Source organism: Mobula hypostoma, chromosome 16 (assembly GCF_963921235.1).
Source record: "Mobula hypostoma chromosome 16, sMobHyp1.1, whole genome shotgun sequence".
NCBI classification, from domain to species: Eukaryota; Metazoa; Chordata; class Chondrichthyes; order Myliobatiformes; family Myliobatidae; genus Mobula; species Mobula hypostoma.
In genome coordinates, this window is record NC_086112.1 from 33,476,812 (window position 1) to 33,497,487 (window position 20,676).

The 20,676-nt window shown below is 40.3% G+C and overlaps 1 protein-coding gene across 8 annotated transcripts in view; it reads left to right on the forward strand.

The window, feature by feature from the left end:
* Positions 1–20,676, forward strand: part of znf608 (zinc finger protein 608) — an 84,038-nt gene that overhangs the window by 14,332 nt on the left and 49,030 nt on the right. For all 8 annotated transcript variants that reach the window (XM_063068724.1, XM_063068728.1, XM_063068729.1 and 5 more), the window contains one exon: positions 9,851–10,103. In XM_063068724.1, coding sequence (XP_062924794.1) covers positions 9,851–10,103 — 253 coding nt within the window. The remainder of the gene's footprint in view (positions 1–9,850; positions 10,104–20,676) is intronic.

Genomic DNA, 20,676 nt, shown 5'->3' on the forward strand with positions numbered 1-20,676 from the left:
GAGGACAGCAGAATTCCAAAGGGCTCAATTTTATGACTGTTAAGTGTAAGGCCATTCTTTACTGGCATGCTTCAGTGAATGAGTTAATGAAACCTGCAGCTGGCGCCCAAAACGTGCACGTAACTTGTCATTGTCTGTACATTGTAGTTTGATGACTCAAGTTGGAGAGACTTTGGTCCTGCAGTCCACTTAAGTTGAGCAATTTTCTTTTTCAACACAAAATGCTGGAGGAACTCAGCAGATCAGGCAACATCTATGGAAATGAATAAAACAGCATTTTGGACTGAGACCGTTTTTCAAGACTCAGTTTCTATTCGTCTTCTTGGGGATGGATTACAGTATTGTAGCAAGTTTGAGGATAATGTTGGGGATGACGTCGCAGCCTTGCTTGACACCAGTCTTCACGAAGGTGGAGTCGGTTGTGAACCCAGTAGTTAAGATCATAGTTTGCATGTTACCATAGAGTAAACATGAGATGGCAACTTCTGTGGACAGCTAAATTTAAAAAGGAGTTCCCCTCAACGTAACGGAATCAAAGTCTTTTAAGAGGCTGTATATAGTGGTTATTATTGCTCCCTGTATTCTTCTTGACGTTGACATGTGGTAAAGTTGTGTTCACCGTGCCTTTAAATGAAAAGGTGTGATAGACTCCTGCTTATTAGTTACCTACGGGTTTTGAACATTTTTGCTGATAAGTCTATATATACTTAGAAAGCTGGGCGCCATGGATATCTGTACCTTTGTCTTGGCTCACTTGAGATAATATCACGAAGGAATGAAAGTCTTGGCTAAAAATCTTTAGAGAGCGATGCATTTAATAGTCAACACAATTGTGGTCATTACGTGGATGCAGTTCTTATCGCACTGTTGTATGTAGCTGAAATTCAGTTATTACAGTTTTAACCACACTTAATATTGGTAGAGGCAGTGAGTTTGTTGTTTGGCTTAGAGCCAGCAGGAAAAAAAATGTATGACTGGTTTAAATGTCGAACAAATCATTTATTTATAGAGAGAAGGTGAAATTTGTTAGCCAAATGTTGGCTTGGGGTATCAGGCGAAAGAATTAGATGCTGTAGGCCAGAAATGAAATAGCATTTTCTTATTTCAGTTAAATTGCCTTGTCCTCCACCCCTCAGTGAAACAGAGGTAAAATGCATTCTTAATAGGGAAAGGCAACTCTGCTGAGCACAATAAGTGCTTAAGGCAGGCAGAGGATGGGGGATGGGCAGTAGCAGACTGTCAGAAATTTGACAAGGCAAACTGCTTCCAGCTATTGGGCACCAGTTGTTGGTAGAGTAGTTTTACAACCACTGTGGGCAGCATGGTGGGGGAAGGGACAGAGAGAGAAAAGCATTTCACTAAATCAAAGCAAAATCCTTAAGATTTGAACTTTGTGTGAGTGGGAAAAAATTTGCCTAGTGTGCTGCAAGTCTGCCATTGTTTCTGCATCCTAATTAATTAGTGACCTGTGTTAATGGGTAGCGAGAATCTGAAGCGATTAATTTGCTGTTGCCTGGCATTTTGTGAAAGGTTGGGCTGGTGCGTTCTGAGGGACCATTTGCTTTGTCAGGTGGGCAGTTACTAAGATTGTTAATGACACGCAGAGGCTCGAGAAGTGAATACTAGGTAAATTCTGAAATCACATGGATGCTAGACTTCACTGCCATGTTAAGCAATTTGGCCTTACATCTCTGTTACCCTATTTTATTTACTGATTGGGGTGGAGTGGTATTTCAGTGGCGGTGTGGAAGCTGAACTGCAACGATCTATTTCCCACTTGATGTTGCTCACACAAACTCCTGCTCTAAATTTTCTTACGCATAGTGTCACCTGTGCAATTTTGCATTTTCTAATTGGTTGCACTTGGCTTACATTGCCATAAATCAATGGCTTACTTACTATGTAAACATTAATTTGTGTTCTGAAATACTACTGAGCATTTGTGCAATTATCAAACTATTAGTACAGTGCTCTCACTTTAATGTTTTTATTCAAAAATCCCAAAGGCAAAGTCTCATTGTTACAACCTACTGTGCAATTGTTGATGCTCAAATGACTGGTATTTTAACCTTAGCTGTTATGGACAATTTGAATGCTGTGTCTGTAAACAATACTTCTTTCAACGTGCCCTTCAACGCTGTGTAGAATGTTTTTTCTTGTGTTTGGGTTTCCAGGTGCTGTTATTCATTTTAAACACGATTGTTGCCAGTTCAAGAGAAATGACAACAAATTAAACTGTGCTGATGACACAGCTGTGAGGCAAGATTCCACCATTACCAGGGTTCAGATCGACAATGGAGACCTGCATGTCATTCTTTGAGACCAAAGCTTATCCATCCATGCAAGCAAGAATTTCTGAGGCCAGAGACCTCAGAGATTGTTTCAGTGCCTAGATCCTACAATCATAAACAGGAGAAATTCAGCAGATGCTGGAAATCCAAAGCAACACACAAAATGCTGGAAGAACTCAGCAGGTTGGGCAGGATCTATGGAACTGAGTAAACAGACAACATTTCAGGCTGAGGTCCTTCTTCAGGTCTGGAAAGGAAGGGGGAAAGACACCAGAATAAAAAGATGGGGGGGAGGGGAAGAAGGATAGCTGGAGGGTGATGGGTGAAGTCTGGTGGGTGGGAAAGGTAAAAGGATGGAAAGGAAGGAATCTGCTAGGAGAGAGAATGGACCATGGGATAAAGTGCAGGAGGGGCACCAGAGGGAGGTGATAGGCAGGTGACAAGAGGTAAGGGGCCAGAGTGGGAAATAGAAGGGGGTGGGGAGAGGGATTTTTTCCACTGGAAGGAGAAATCAATATTCATGCCATCAGGTTAGAGGCTACCCAGGCAGAATATAAGGTATTGCTCCTCCATCTTGATGGTGGCCTCATTGTGGCACAAGAGAAGGCCATGGAACATTCTGCAATGTTTGTGCTTGCCCACTGGATTTAGTGATGGCTATATAGCTGGGATCTTAATTTGTGTTGTGTTACTTCTACTCGTGTTAAATTCCGGAGTTCCGTTTCCGGCATCCTCCCCGGTAATGCTTGGGTTTTCTTTGGGTGCACCGGTTTCCTCCAACATTCCGAAGACGTACCAGTTATTAGGTTAATTGGTCTTTGTAAATCGTCTTGTGATCAAGTTAGGATTAAAGTGGGGTGTCAGGGGTAGCTAGGACAGAAGGGCCTATTCCATGCTGTATCTCTATATAAATAAGATAAGCAATAGAATCACATTTGGGCATTCCTTGGCTCTCTCATTCACTGTGCTTTTTGTACCCTACTATCGAAAATTGATTATGACATTTAAACTGGCATAAGCTGTTGTCAAAGTAGCTGGTATCAGAGGAATTAGTGACCTTATTCTGAAGAGTCAAAGAATTTCACAAAGAGAAGAGGGTTTCTTGTTCAGTTATTTTTTTCCTCTTTTATTGTCAGTGGTTGTGAGTGACAGGATTAACGGGATATTACGCCATTGGATCAAGTTTTATGATTGACCCTACCTTGGACGCTGGTAGGATCCCTTGACTTAGGTTTGGGGGAAGAGGGCATTTGCTTCCACCAAGACGTGTACTGTTGGAGTGAAGACGTAAGAGAGACTGCTGGAAACCTACATCAACACACAGAAAACTGGAGGAACTCGGTGAGTCTGGCACCATCTATGGAGGGAAGTGGACAGTCGATGTTTTGGCTGACAGGTCTCGACCTGAAACTCTGACTGTCCATTTCCCTCCATAGAAACTGCCTGACCTGTTGAGTTCTTTCAGCATTCCGTGTGTTACTGCTTGAATTGAACTCCCACCTCCTTGAAGGAAACCTGCCCACCCTCAGCAGATATAGAAAACTGGCCACTCTGCCCTTGATTCATTAAGAACTCAACACCTGTCATTCTCTGGAGTTTTATCACATCCCCTGAGACCTTCTATAATTTTATTTTTAAATGCCTGCACAAAAACAGATATGTTGAAAAAAAGATTGATCTGCCACTTGGCAAAATCTGTCAATTGTAACCGTGCAAAATTTGCATTTGGGCATTTTACTTAGTAACATGCACGAGAGGCAGTGAAACAATGATAACAAGCATGAAACAATTAAATAGCTTAGATCTGCTTTAAAGATGTGTCCCATGAAATATTGGTAAAGCAGGTTAATTGAAAATGTCTCTAGTTTCTTGTCACGAACATTTATCCACTCTGTCTGTTCCCTCCCCCCACCAAACCAAGTAACGCAGAATAAAGGCAAGTAACTTTATATGTTATTTTAGTGTGCACAGAAAAGGCCATAAAGGGATCAGGAAGAGAGGGTTTGGTGGCTTTATTGACCTTTGAAGCTGAAACAGGGTGGCAGAGTTTGCTTTAAATAAAATCCCACTAAAGAAATATGATTCATTTCTAAACAATCTTCCAGGAAATGTCCCAAATACTGTATTAACTCAACACAGATATTGAAAGTGGTATTATTAATCACAAAGTGGGCTGAATGAAATATTGGAAGACTTGCTGGCTGACTGCCAGGAACAAATAAAACCATTAGACACCACACTGCACCCTCAATAATGTAGATACTCAGTGTTTGGAGTGTAGTATTAAAAAAATGAGAACAAATATCTGCAACGTTATCACAAGTTTAAATATCCCTGAGTTCAAAAGGCAGTAGTGTTATGAGAGACCTTGTAATCAGTGGTTATAATGCATTACCAAGGACAACAGAGCTTAGTTTTTTTTAAAGTTAATGAACTCTGGACCCCATGGTGTACTTTCTCCTGATGTGGGTGGCTGTGTTTCCTAGAAGTGTTATCTTTTCAAATACATGAAAAATGCTGGAAACACTCAGTAGGGCAGGGAATATAGAGAGAGAGAAACAGAACTTGTGCATTAGGTTAATGACCGTTCCTCAGAACTGGAGAAAGTTAGAAATCAACCGTGTTTTCAGTTGTGGAAAGAAAGGGGGAGGGACAGGGAGAGAAGAAGAGTGACAGGAAAAGGAGAGGGTAGTGAGAACTGAAACATTGGTGGTTTCTAGAGGAATTGCATATAGCAATTAAAGATATCCCTTTGGCTCAGAGGCTTCAGTTCTCATTCCAGGCCAACACTGACCTTGTTTAATTTGGTCGGGTACTTTACCATAGTTTCTTTCAATGTCCGTAAAGAGAGGGGAAATCACTTGAGGCTTCCATGCTGAATGAGACTTCCCCTCTTTCTCTCCCAAGCCCCCCACACAAGACACCACAAGGATTAGGTTCAATTGTGAAGCCTTCCTCTTCCAATAGCTGCTTTAATGTATGAGCACTTGAGAAGCACGGTCTGTAACCCTTGTAACCCTGCAGGAATCTGGAGGTTTGATAGGTGGGGGTAAATTTAGAGTAGTGTGGTGGCAGCTCTTTTTTTTCTTCTGTAAACTAACTTTACAGAAATTTTTTTAAAAACTCAGAATAAGCTACACTTTCATTCCGCACTTTAGTTGGGTGACATTTATATCGATTTCTTTTGTGGCATGAGTGAGTCTTTTGCCGCATCTCCATAGCTTACAGGAAACATGAAACTGGTTGGACTAATTATGCCCAAGTACAGGTGCCCTGAAAGACATTATTGTTCTTGATTCATTCCTTTTCTGACAGTGAGCTTACTTGAAGGTTTTATGCTGAATCCATTCACATTTGGAAGAGGGAGAAGAGGGGGTAAAATAGGTTTGTGCTTACTGGCTGTGCAAGCATAGTGGGAAGAATTGAGTTTGTGGTGTGATGCTTGTGACTGTAAATCCTTGGGATGAGCAGCATTTGCTTTCTCAGCTTACCAACAACGTCTGTGACTAATTGAGTGAATGTGAAGATTGCATCCATATGTTAATTACAGATACAGGAGCCATCTACTAGGCACGGACTAAACGACACTGCAGCTCACATTTTTTACCTGTTTTGAATATTTGCTGGTCTAACCTAATTGAAGCTTGTTCATAGTGAGCAGGCTGGACCCATAGATCATCCTTTGCTTTAGTGACTTATGGATGGAGCTGGAAGAGGAGAGGTAAAGTTCCTCCTTTAATGGAACATTGGGGATTGCCCATTTATTTGTACAATTATTGGTTTGCTAATGAAATTTAGGACTGCTTGATTGAAACATATCATGTTTGAGAGTAGTGTTTTCGTTATGTGTTATTAATTGCTGAAAGGAAAAAATGACATGGTTATATTCTCTGTTAAAGGAAAGAAATAGCTTCCTTATACATAAAATATGAGGATTTGTTTTTGAAATGATTCTGTAACTACATGCCATGGGAAATAATGCACTCCATTTTATATAGTTCTTTCTTTTAATCCTCCCCCTTTGGCTCGATTTATGCTTTTCTATCTGTAGCATTCCAGGCCTCTTAAAATCTCTGCATGTTTAATGCTGACTGATGCCATTGACCTTGTAAATCTGTTGCAATGAATTCAAAACAGGAGGTAACTGTGCAGAGCAGGTTTTTTCAGTCCAGGTCATTAGAGCTGTATTAGTACTAGGATTTAGGGCAGGGAGTGGAGAGAGGGAAAAAACACAATAGTGTGTGTCCTGCTGGGAATTACCGCTGGTATACTGCTTGACAGTAATAGATTTCCAGAGATTTTGATAATACTGTATTCAATAGTTTACATTGTACTACTTGGAGTTGTCTAGAAGAGCTTTAGTAGATCTTGAGGCTATAATTATAAAAAAAAGTCTTTCTGCATTTGGAATTATTGTTTCAAACCAACAAAAAAAGACCTCACCTTTAAACCACCCTCTTGTGTGCATGAGACAAGTAATTCTGCATGTATGATCCAGTTTCAAGTATAATGGACGCATATCGGTGATAAAAATATCCCTTGTGTATTAAATAATAAAACTTCAGCACTGTAATGCATCTAGATCTCAGCACACCCTGTGTGGATTCTGCTATATTTGTACATGGAAGAATTTTGCTTTGATGTAATTCCAGTTGTCTTGCAATATTTAAGGCTAATTTTGATAAATTTGGTTGCTTTAGTAACAGAAGAGTGGAAATGAGAAGATATTGAACTGATGCTTTTAAAAGTACCAGGGGCCTAAATACTTGTCAGAACAGCAGGATGAAATTAATTCCAGATTTCTTACTTTCCTAAATGTTACAGTGATCCACAACAGTGCTTTTGAAAAGGTAGCGGCAAGAGACTTTGTATTTGGTGCCAGTTTCTTTCATGGAATAGTTTCATGAAAAAAAAGACTGGAAGAAATGCTTACATCCATGGCTGAATCAGCCTGACAAGCTCTCACACCACCCCCTCCTCTTATTAATATTCTTTTTGATGTATGCTTGTAAAACAGAGGATTGCCTGTTAATCTGCTGGATCTCTGGAGCTTTTGGCACTTGCCCATAATTGATGTGTTCACATGACTGCTGCTGGAGTACTAATGATTAGGTTGGTGGCGGTGCTGTAATATCTTTCCGTAAATCAGTGTCAATTTTTTAGAATTCTTTCTACATAGGGCTTGCTGGTATATACTGGAGTAATTACAAAATGCCCAAATGCTTTTCTAACACTCAGAACGCAAGAATTCAGCAGAATAACTTTCTTGATTTGAGAGAAACATTCAAATCAAGCAAGTTAATGGAGAATTCTGACAATATCTGACTTGCAGGATTAGTAAGGCATAGAGTCAGATCGTTCTATAAATAATTACTTTTGTAATGTTTCTGGGATTTAATTAAAAAAAATCTTCCCTCTCTGGAAGTCTTATTGCATTGGAGCATTATGAGCACCGATCAGCATTCATCATACAGTCTATTGCAAAAGAAGCTGAAAAAATATGCACAGAAGATTTACATTGTGAACATAAATAGCTAATGGCCAACTGCCTTTGAAAAGAGCTGGCTTGCATATAAGAGTTGGGCACAGTTTTAGTTATGTGTGTAAATATCTTTGCAGAGTAGATAGTACGTTCTTTCTCCCTGCTCTGCTTTCTGTGATGAATTGCCAGAATTCTGATCAGCACACATAAACACCTGGGAATAATCACGCTCGAGTAACGCTGAAGAAAGCAGAGCGTCTGTTTCTGACATATATTTTCCCCACTCTGACAGACTGCCATGTCCGGCTGTTAAGTCTTGTGCACCCACTGTTTTCTATCCCTTTTTCAATGTGCTCCTTCTCTGCCTGAAAAGACTGTGCCTTTAATTCCCATCACAATAGAATGGGCATGAGAGTAGGTTGTGGAAAAGTGTGTGGGGGAGGAAAGCAGTTATTTGATCCTCCAAAGCAAATACTTTATAAAATAAAATTGGTATCTTCCTTCTTTTAGTGTGATATATGATTTTGTGAGGGCTGGGGAAACAGATGGTGTCAGAGCGTTGCTTAATGGAAAGAGGCTCATTGGCGTCACATTGTTAGCCTTTTAACACTGAATAAGATTTTGTGTCTCTTGTTTTTATTCTCATTCAGTTTGAATTTTTGCTACGTGCCGAGGAAAAATATATCCTGTAATGTGCTCCACGGGGCTACATTTGATTACAGTCTTTTGCTTGTGGTAAGATTTGAAATAGGTTTTCAATAAACAACAAAGGAAGGTTTCATCAAAGAATGTGTCTTTCAGTATTAAAGCAGTCACTGTCTTTCCCTGGAGCTTTATGTCTCAGCAGATCTTGCATTGTTAGGAAAGGAGAGATACTATCCTGTTATCAGGGCTTTTTAAAGGTATTACATTACAAAGTACAGGATTGGTATGGTGAGAATGTAATACCTTTTGCCTATCAGCAGTTTCATTTCGTGTGAGCCACATGAATTGGATTCTAGTGATGTGCCCAAATATCCACTGAGCTGTTACCCACTGAAGTCCTGACTCTTGAAAAGCTTCCGAATCTGAGTGGGCAAGTAGCAGACCTACTGGCTGATCCATTAAATAGGATGTCACAATGCTCTTCATTATGTGTTATTCCACGAGATGTCGAAATCTATGACAATGGCACTGGTTTCACTTCTTTAATGCAAAAATATAATGACTGTGTCAGAGTAGTGGAATGATAATGGAAAGGCACATGCTGCGTTTTCTTTGCCCAGGTGCGGAGTCTTTGCCTGGCAGTCAATGGCAGAGTTAAAGCTGTGTCGCATTATGATTGTGTGCTTATCCTTTAGGTGATTATTGTAAATCATTTGAAAGTATTGAAGCAGTTAGGCTGTGCTTAGCTTGCAATTTGGTGCATGTGTTGCAGCTGATTCAAACGCATAACAAGTAAATCAGTCTTGTCTGTGTGCATTTTCCTAAGGCTTGTTAAGATGTGCAAGGCAAGTACAAAAGGATGGTCTAACCATTACCTACAAAGCTCACTATCACAGTGTAGACTAACAAAATGACCAGAAAAGGGAACGCCTTGTGCAGCAGGTTTGTTCGAAGCATTAGTTTATGATGATCACCCAACAGTTATCCCCTCCTCAAGATTACAGTGTGCCTTTGTAACTTCCTCTGCCCTCTTATGCAGAAACCACATGGAGCCTATCTATAGCAATATTAATTTTTACCCATTGAACTTTCTCTGGGATGATTAATGCTTTGCACATGCTCATTAATGTGTGACATTTTGTACAATATCCTTTTCTTTGTTGAAGGATAATGGATTATTTCTAATAGCTCCTATCAATATATTGCACATTCTTTCTAAAGGCATTCTTAAATGGCATTTGTTGTATTATTAAGGGCTTAAACAACATAATGCTTGACCAGAGGTATTCACTCGTAATGAAATTAAACTGAAGGTTGAATGAGATTTCAGATTTTGTTTTACCAAAAATTATTATGGGAAAGATATTGAGATTTAATTTATTTCCAAGGACAATGAAGGTTATAACGTTTTCCCTTTTTTTTTGCTTTGCAGGTTGATCCTTTGTTCACTGTGCCTGCCCCTCCGCCCCCGATCTCTGTGAGCATGCCACCTCAGATTCTGCCTTCCTACTTTCCTCCTTCATCTAGCATTGCTGCGCCAGTTGAACAGCTGTTAGTAAGGACTCGTTCAATGGGAATAAATACTTGTGAGGTTGGAGTAGTGACTGAGCCAGAATGCCTTGGACCATGTGAACCAGGAACCAGTGTAAACCTGGAAGGGATTGTGTGGCATGAAACGGAGGAAGGTAAACACCTAAGCAAATATTTATGTGTGTGTGTGTGTGTGTGTGTGTGTGTGTATATATATATATATCATTTGGGTAAAAATATGAATTGCAATGTTTAGTTACCCCTATGAGGTTTGAGAGACATTTGGAACAAATAAACGATGGATCTATTAAAAAAAAACTAGATAAAGCACGATAGGATCAGGGTTACGCTGAGAAAGTTAGATTGAAGTGAAGTACGATACTAGATGAGGAAAAGTTTTCCCCAGTTCAACATTATCATGACAGAAGTAATTTTCTTCGTCCCTCTGCATTTTCGTGATGCATTTCCAATTCTGCAATTATCCAAGTAGGCCCAATGTTTCAACTTGTTCTTACCCAACTGAATTCGTATCTCTCTCTCACTCCAGTTGCCCACGTCCGGACCTGTTTTGTTTCTGGTTTTACAGTCATATCTGAACCCATGTTGAGCACAGACCTTCTGCCCATTTCATCTTTTAAAACCACTTCCACATTTGCCAGACTACCTTTTGTCGAGAGCTGGAACACACATCATATTCACAGTCCTAAACCTATTCCAGGGCATTTCTCCAACTGCGTTAATGTTGTTTGAGGAGAAGTTGTCTTCCTGACAGGGTCACCTTAGTTAGTTAAATCTAGCAAGTCGATTTTCATTTGCCCTCATCTGGTTGCACCAACAGCACAACATTAGAGCAGAGAGAGTCCTGAGGAATGGTCTTGCATAAAAAAAAATGTGAATCAGTTTCTCTTTCCACAGTTGCTGTCTGGCCTGCTGAGTGCTTTTAGTATTTTCCGTTCTCATTAGACCAGATGAAACACAAAACCTGCATCAGATGGAGAGCCCCTACAGTGTTTAAGGACCATAACTAAACCAGGCTGTCAACTCTTGACATTTATCATTCAAGTATTTTTGGTGACTTTGAGTAACTGAGAATTTGAACACCTGTGGGGTCAGGGAAGGTTAAAATTCAGTTTGTCTGAAGAGTCTTATTCCTCCCCTTTGCAGTTAGGGTTTCAGGCTGAGATGGAGCAGTTTTATTTGTTTACATTGAAAGTCACTGTTAACCATTGAGTTCCCTTTGATTTTAGCTGGAATAGTAATTTTTATTGCTGCTGGTCAGGAAATGAATGTTCCAGTTCTCCCCAATAGGTTTCAATGGCAATACAATGGTGGAGGAAAAGATTGCTATCAGCACTACTTGTTTTCTAATTTCTTATGTTTCCCGTTTTCTTAATGAGCTTGAAGAGTTAATATTCATAGAACATACTCATGGTCATTCACTCTAATTTAATGCTTGATTTTCTTTCAGCACTTACTCCTTCGTGTAACAAATAGATAGAAGTTTTCCTTTTAACCAGGCAATGACTAATGCTAAAAATAGCTGGGGGCTTTTATGAATTCAATACAAAATGTGGTGAAGTGTATGGAATAACTAGGCTCCTAGAAATGACTGCCCTCCAGCACCAGAATGTGTGGCTGTTTGTGATGCAGTAAGAGAGCCTGTGGTGACCTTAATAGAGTTATTCATGGTGAATCAAATACCCTTCTGACCCAATGAATATTTTATGCCTGAACGGAACAAATAGTTCAGGAAAAAATAATTCTTGTTTATTGCTGTATTTCTACCTAATTTTGTTACGTTTTTCTCCCAGTTGGCAGCAATTGAGAATATTTTCTCATAAAATATTTGCCGAATCCCCTTTGCACACACAAGGTTGAATTGAAAACCATCTAAATCAGTGGACAAATAGTAATAATCAAGAACAATGTTCCCTATTTTTAACAAATGATGACATTACATACTTAGCTAATTAAAAATTGCAAGCGTGAGGTCTGTTCTCAGTAGAGAGCAGTGATTTTTAAAAATGTGAAACTGGTGTTTAGGATTCAGTTGCAAAATAAAGATGTTCTTAGCTTTGTTTTTATTCAGAAAAAAATAAGGCCAGGAAGCTGAAGGCTAAACAAAATCAGGTGTAATATACTAGTTACAAAATTGGTGCATATTTCTGTAGACCCATTCTGTTTTTACCTCTTCCCCCCTTCTTTAGAGTAGAATGGAGTGCCTCTCTGGGATTGGTTAAGATGTTGCTAACCCTCTTGATTGTTTGTAAGTGGCCATTCGCTTTCCTTTGTGCTAATGGGTCCTGAGTATTTGCTCATAAAAAGTGCAGTGTAGGCAGAAGAAAAGGGTGCCAAGTTTTATCCTGTTAACAGTGGAACAGAAAAGAGTCCTGCATTCGAAATGAAAAGATGATCACTTCTTTCCTAACAGCAGCAAAGCAGGGTTTATTATTATGTGAGAGTTCCAATCATCAGAAGTGATAATTTGAAGGCTGGTTGAGACTATTGCCTAAGGGTTGAATTGCTAAGAGAGCCAGAACAATGGACACGTAGAACCAGCTGAATGAAAGGCAATTCTTTCTGCAGTGCTGTCTGGTAAACTATTTGCACACAGCAGAAAGGAAACAAATGGGCTACTAAGCTCCTGAAGATGGCTAATATCTGGCGTGACAAATTGCCTCAGGAGACCATTACGTAAGCTGTCAGAGTTTTTCTGGCTGTGATTATCTAGCATGAATAGAGAGGAAAGGCAGGATTTTCAAAGGCATTTATAAAAAATAAAGGAAGAAAGATCAGGGCTTACTGTAGGGGCAATCTATCCACAGCACAGACATACCTGACTATAGCAAAGGATCTTTTATGGCATGCTAAGTTTCGCAATCCCCATTAATGGATTTAATTGGGTCAAAGAAGGAGCCGCAATGTGTTCATGGAATGAGAATTTAGTCTGTGCTTTACCATATATAAAACAGATTTAATCTGTAATAAATTAGTTGTGTATGTTAAACTCTTTTGCTGCTAACATTTAAACTGCTTACCGGACTTAAATGTATAAAACTTATGAGAGATACAGGGGTTGGAGGTCAGTGTGATGAGGTTAGAGGGAAGTTGAATTTTCTTTCCGTCACAGTGTTGATACTATTTGAATCTGTCTGGTTTTCTGACTCTAAAGTCGATAGACCAGCTCATGTTTCTGCCCAGGCCAATTGATCAAAACTGTAGTTGTGCTCATCAGTGCCTGGGGGATGATCTTCAAGGTTTAAATGTAACCTGCAAATCTGAGCTCCTGCAGCCAGGTGCTGACGTCCAGACACAGCCAGTTCGGTTTATTGGAAACAGTAGCTTGTGGATTTTCATGATGAGTACAACTTCCTCCAGTCACAACCTCTTACCACTGGTACAAGGAATGCTACCTCGTGTAGATGCATATCATAATAGTTCTATTTGTACACAAACATCACGTGAATGAAGGGGGAAGCAAAATTGAGAGGGCAGGGGTGGCAATAGTGTGACCATCTCTTGCTGCAAACCCTCGTTGTTTTTAGCTTGAAAAGAATGATAAAAGCTCAGTCGGGGGCAGGGGAGGAGGGAAACAGAGAGGCTCTAGTCTGAAAATAGATTCAGAATCGCAAAAGCCCAAAATTAAATAGGCAGATTAGGGTGCTAAGTGGTGAAAGATGAGACTGCTAGCCTGTTGTGAAGAATAGTAAATGGGCATGGAAAGATGTAGGGGGAATTTGCTGCTGAAATTATAGCTCAGAGTTTCTCACTGGCAGTTGAACTAACAGAACCCTGTCTTGAATAATTTATGGCTGATGTCTGAATTGGTTTACAAATGCTGTGATATTATTATAGCTTCACACTGTGGAACGTATCTGGTTATGCTGATGGCACAGGAAGCCAAGATGTCAAAAGGCAGAGGTCAAAAACAGAAAACCTGGCGTCTTTATAACAACAACAAAAAAAATCATTCTGCAGTCTGCTCCTTTACAGATGCAAGAAACCCTCCTGGGAGCCCCAGCCAAATTTGCTTTGAAATGTAGATAAAATAACAGGCAGTTAATGGCCCCTGCCTAGGGAAGGCCAGTTAGAAAGAGGCAACACAAGGTCATTGAAAGCCTCAGTGTCATTTGCCAGCTTGCTTTCAGAAGGAAAGTGTCGATTGGCTGATTTGCTGGAAGGCAAGTTGATGTTCAGTTTACAAGTACAAAATTCTTCACTTTTTCTTTTTATTAATTTAAGAATTTGAGATATAATCTATGGTCATCAGTGTGAAAGATGACATGCTATTGATCACTGGCGGGCCTACTTTTCTAAATTGGAGCAAAATCACATCCAGCTACTGATGTTACGATTTCAGGAACAATGTATGTGTCTAAGTTCCCGGTTCGATACTTTTGCTAAGTGGCCACATAATTGGTTGTGAAATGAGTGGTGGATGGATATCGAAGTTGTATGCAGCTTTTCTCTTTTCCGTTATGCTTATTGTGATTATTTTTTACGCTGCATCAGATCCAGAGTCAGAATCATTTCGTTCTACTTTACACCCGCGTGCTAAAGAATGATAATAAACAATTTTGTATCTTGAAAATGATGTTATTTTGAACCTTGTGGCTCCCCTTCCCCTGTCCACTTTTCCTTCCGTACCTCAAGCTCCCCTATTTTGAGTAGGTAAGTACTAGTAACAGCAAAATGATATACGTTGAGTGGGTTAATTGGTTTAATAAAAGCAGTTTGAATATTGCCTCAAACAACCCCTTGGTCTTTTGCACAAATGCACTGTCCACTTCATTGCTCCCCCCAGCTCTGTAATAAGTTGAATGGACTGTTGATCGTGGTCAAACGCAGCAGAGCAGTGTTTTTGATTTGAATTCATGAGTTCACCTCCCCTCATCAGGGATATATGTGCATGTCTGGAGACTTTAGGGATACCATAATTGTGCCCACCTTCAAGAAAGGAAACTTTGTTTGCTTGCTGGAGGTACAGAAGGGCATGTTGTGCGCCACAGGAAAAGGCATAAGGATTCTCTTCAACAATCTTCTACCAGTTCCTTCCCAGAGTCACAATATTGGTACACTCATGATTGATGCAGTGAACATGGTCATCACCGCACAGTAAATCCATACATTGGAAGGGTCATGCGAGGACCCAGTCAGTGTCACCCCTCCATCTGTTTGTCCTCTCAAGCTGCTTTTGCCTCACCTCTGGCAGAGTCCACAGGCTTTGCATTGTTCTTAGTCAGTCACCATGTGGAAGAAGCAAGTCATCCTAAATCCCAATGGGCTTCCTAAGAAGAAGTGTTTCCAGTGATCCTGTGTTTACAAATGTTCCACAGCATTTTTCATGTGAGGTTTGGTGAGCATTTGGGCTGTGGCTCTCAGCAAATCGATGTTACAGCAATTCCAAAATAAAGTTACTGACTTTGTAACAAGCTGCTACAAGGGTACAGTGTAAAAGAAGCTGGTTTTTCAGTTGAGCATAGTGTGTGTCTTACTATCTCTTCTTTCAGTTAGTCCTGACGAAGGGTCTCGGCCCGAAACGTCAACTGTACCTCTTCCTATAGATGCTGCCTGGCCTGCTGCGTTCACCAGCAATTTTTGTGTGTGTTGCTTCAATTTCCAGCATCTGCAGATTTCCTCGTGTGTGTTAAACACTGGTTTGATGTTCCTGTGATGATTATAACTTCTATAAGCAAACAAACATGATATGTGGACTATCCAAATAAATGTGAGGGATTACATTTTGGGAGATCAGACCAGGGTGTGATTTATGCAGTCAGAGGTAAGCTCCTCGGCAGTGTTATGGAAAAGAGGGACTGAAGAGCATAGGTGCATAGTTCAGTGAAAGCAGCGTCACAGGCAGATGGGTCAGTGAAGGATGCGTTTGGCACGATGGCCTTCATCAGTCAGGGCACCGAGTATAGAAGTTGGGAAGTTATGTAAGATGTTGGGAAGGCCACATTTGGACTGTTGCTAACTGTTTTGGTCGTCCTGTTTTAAGAAAGGTGCTTGTAAACTGAAAATAATATGGAAAAGATTTACCATGATATTGTCTGGACTTGGACTTGGTGGGGGTGGGGGAGGTGAGTTAAAAGGAGAGGTTGTGTAGATAGGGCTTTATTTGCTGGAGTATGAGAGATTGAGGGAATGACCTGGTAGAATTATGTAAGATCATGAGGTACTTAGCGAGTGTGAAAGGTCATAGTCCATTTCCGGTGGGGGTGGGGAGAATCTGAAACAAGAGGACATAGATTTAAGATCAGAGGCAACAGATTTTTAAAAAATCATCAAAGGCAAAGGGTGGTGTTTATTTGGAATATGCTGCCGGAAATAGTGGTTGAGGTGGACTTATTAGCAACATTTAAAAGCCATTTAGGAAAGCACATTGATAGGACATGTTTAGATGACTATGAGCCAAATATCGGGCACCACAGTGAGCATGGACAAGTTTGACTGAAGGGCTGCCGCCCATGCAGTGTAAGTCAACGATTCTATACCAAATCGCCGATCTGCTAAAAATGTAGCCGCAACAGTCTGCCCATTGTAAATCGTAGCCCTGCATTTGAAAGACCTGTGAAGAGCTTTCAGGTTGCCAGCAGGATCTCAGAACAATGCATTAAAAGCAAGTAGATGCGTACCTTTGCAGCCCGCTCTCTGGCCACCCACCACCTGCCTCATCTGTGATTCCCGTATTGGCCTCAGTAGTCACTTCAGTACACACAAAGCAGGAGTGGAAGCAAGTCTTCCCATTTGTGAGGGACTGCCTGAGATAAAGATTCTGCAAAAAGCTGAAATTTGTGGAATGATTCTTGAAATTTTTAGAGACCTATTTATTTCAACTCTTGCATTTCTCATCCATTTTGTGCAGGAATTAAGGCATGGGCAAATCGACAGGATTAGCTATAATGCCTATAAATGCAGGAAACGTAATTTTCCACAGATCGTTTTGTTCACTAAGAGGTTTGCAGATTTTTTAATGGAGATTTAATAACTTATTTAGGTACACTGAAACACAGTTCTTCAAAAACAGTAAGAGATGCTTATTTTACTGCATTGTACTGATAACTTGGTGTAGGGTTGACACTCTGGCTGCTGATTTTAAGAGGTGCCAAGGATATTTTGATGTATTCTGTTAAATAGCTGTTCATTGAACAAATCCTTAGTCAGGGACTCCCAGTATGTCTGACCACCCCTTGCTCAGCACCACAGACCACCACTTTGAAGCTGGCACTTATTTTTCTGTTAAGCTCTTTCATTCAATGAATTTGGAATCTGCAGATAAGAGTTCTTAAAAGGCCGAGGATGGAATTTTCTTTTTTCCAAGAAGGTTTATTATTGTCCATCTAATTTTAAGTCATTATTTCCTGTGAATTCCCACAGTACTTTGACGTGTAGTGCACTGAAGCTTGGTGGATATAGAACAAATTGCAAAGGGCGTTGCTTTGTAAACCATGAGTTTTTCAATACAAAAACACTTAAAAGCTCATTTTCAAATGTAGACTGTGTTTTCCAAATTGCAATCAAAATATCTTTTTTTTTCAAGAACTGATTTTCAGATTAAACTCATTATTTTACGTTATGCTGTCCCTATCTTCCTGTGGGATTTCCTTCATCTCAGTTGCATTTTGCCAAAGTCCCTTAATGAAATCAGAAATCAGCTCTACTGAGTTAAATACATTTTCCACAATTGTTCCTGCTAGCTTTCATAATCAATTTAAGACGTTGTGTAAATTACTTAAAAACAATCTGGAAAATAACTTTTCTGATCGCTATCACCAGCCACCTGTAATACTGACACAGTAGTTAAAAAAAGCATACGCACACACTAATCTTGGGGTTGAGGCTCTGAATTGCTGAAGAGTACCTTATAAGACTCTAGTGCAGGTGACACAGGTAGGGACTAACTGGGGTATGTGTGAAGTTTGAGATGTGGGATCCTTATGCATACACTTGGTGGCCATTTTATAAGTACCTCCTGTAGCTAATGACGTGGTCACTGAGTGTATGCTCGTGCTCCTCTGCTGCTGTAGCCCATCTACTTCAAGTTTCAATGTCTTGTGTGTTCAGAGATGCTCTTCGCACACTTGGTTATTTGAGTTTTTGTTGTCTTCCTGTCAGCTTGAACCATCTGGCAATTCTCCTATGATCTCTCTCATTAACAAGGCATTTTCATCTACAGAACTGCCGCTCATTGGATGTTTTGTGTTTTTTCACACCATTTTCTGTAAATTCTAGAGACTGTTGTGCATGAAAATCCCAGGAGAGCATCAGTTTCTGAGATACTCAAACCACCCTGTCTGGCACCAACAATTATTCCACTGTCAAAGTCACTTAAGATTACATTTCTTCCCCATTCTGATGTTTGGTTGAGCAACAACTGATCTTCTTGCAGACATTCCACCCTGCAAAAACTCATTTCAGGAAGGTTGCACCATCAATTTGCGGGAGACTCCAGGAACTTCTGAGAGAGTTGGGATGTCTGCAATAGAATAACTCCTTAGCAGCTAGCCAGCTAGTTTAAATAACGTTAGCTATGCTAATGAATGGATGAGACCTGTTAAACTCGCCTCAACACGTCTTTTACAGTCTTAACCCACCATGGGCAGTAGAAAAGTCACTGTTGCAAACAGTGCTGCGAGCAACACTGTCATTATTTTTGACCCCTATTAGGCAGGGGTATACTTTAGTGTAGTCTGGGGTGAAGTACGTTTTATATTTTTTTGGAACACTCTGCCATGGCATGCTCTCTCTCTCTCGCTTGGTCTAAAAAAAAATCGATTTCCGGGATATTGTATATAATTTGCGGGCGTCAGGGAGCCGCTATCTATATGTGGGGAGACTCCCGGAACTTCCGGGGGAGGTGGGATGTCTGATCTTGATTATGTCTGCATGTTTTTGGGCATTGATTAGGTATTTGCATTAACAAGCAGGTGTACCTGATAAAGTGGCCACTGAGTGCACTCAAGATCCACCTTAAATGTTCCTCTCCACATTGAGTGGTCCCATGAGTCAGTGAGGATGTTGCGTTTTGTCAAGGAGACTATGAGAAGGTCCTTAAGATGTTTTCGCTGTCCCGGAAAATGCTTGTCGTCGTTTAGGCAGATGTATGTATGTGACTATCAACTCGACTTTGACTCAGTTTTGACATTGACAAAGTACACCCTTTGAACTAGAGTCTGAATGACATCACGACAACCTGACCTTATCTGCATATATGCAATCCCTAGTAGTAATGACTTGACTGTCTTAGCTCACTGTTCCCCCTTACTCCATACCCCAGCAAAACTGAAGCCAGCTAATATCAGTAAGTCCAGAACAGACTGGAAATTGAACCTGGAGCCATCCTGATTTTTTTTCTTTATTTTGGCTAATACATTTATTAAAGTTCAAAGCAAATTTTATTATCAAAGTGCATATATCTCACCATATTCAACCTTGAGATTCATTTTCTTGTGGGTATATTCAATAAATCTATAGAATAACAACCATAATCGTATCAATGAAAGACCACCCAACTACGGCATTCAACCAGAGTGCAGAAGACAACAAACCGTGCAAACACAAAAATAAATAATAATGATAGATAAATAAGCAATAAATATCAAAAACATGAGATGAAGAGTCCATGAAAGTGAGTCCATTGGTTGTGGGAGCATTTCAATGATGGGGCAAGTGAAGCTGAGTGAAGTTATCCCCTTTGGTTCAAGAGCCTGATGTTCCTGAATCTGTTGGTATGAGTCTTGTGGCTCCTGTACCTTCTTAATTGAAACATTTGAGAGAAATAATAGAATTTAATCAATGGAGTATTTTCCTTGCTAATGACACTAGTTCAGGACAAAAGAAGAGTGTTGAGATTAAGATTAGTTTTACTTTTGTTGCTAGTCTGGGTTTTAGCGATTCGGGGTGGCCTGCAGATATTGAATACTGAGCTGAACTGAATATGCCTTTTGATTTTGTGTTTTTTTTTCTCTCTGTGTTATTTTGGTTTTATTGCAGTGTGCACAATTTGTTTTTCTCGTGCTTGGGGGCGGGGGTGGGGGGGGTCGATCATGCTTTTTTTTTCTTTGAAAAGATTCCATGGTTCTTTGCTTTGTAGCTGTCCATGGTGAGGATGAATCTTAGAGTTGTACATTGCGTACATACTTTGATAATAAATGTACTTCGAATCTTTGAATTGTCACATGCATTTCGAACCATCGAAACACACAGTGAAATGTGTCTTTAGTGTTGCCACATAGCAGGCCTGCAATTTACTAATCCAAACCCATGTGTGGTTGGAGTGTGGGAGGTAATGGAGCACCCGGAGGAAATGCTCATAGTCATGGGGAGAACCTACAAACTTCATACAGACAGCGGCAGGAATCGAAACCCAATCAGTGACCCCCGGCACTGTAAAGCAATTGTGCTACCATGTTGCCTGTATAGCACGTAAACAACTAAACGTATGGAACCACCAATGCTCAGAAATGGTAAAGGCTACAGAACGTGTTCAGCACAGTCCATCAAAAAAGCAGCATCTTCACCACCCACTGCACCCTCTTCTCACTGCTACTATCAGGCAGGAGGTACGGAAGCCTGAGGGTCCTACCCTCACCAGGCTTAAGAATAGTTAATGACCCTACAACTATCAGGCCCCTAAACTGGCATGGATAATTTCATTCACCACTACTCTAAACTGATTCTACAACCTACAGACTCACTTTCAAGTACTCTTCACAACTCGTGCTC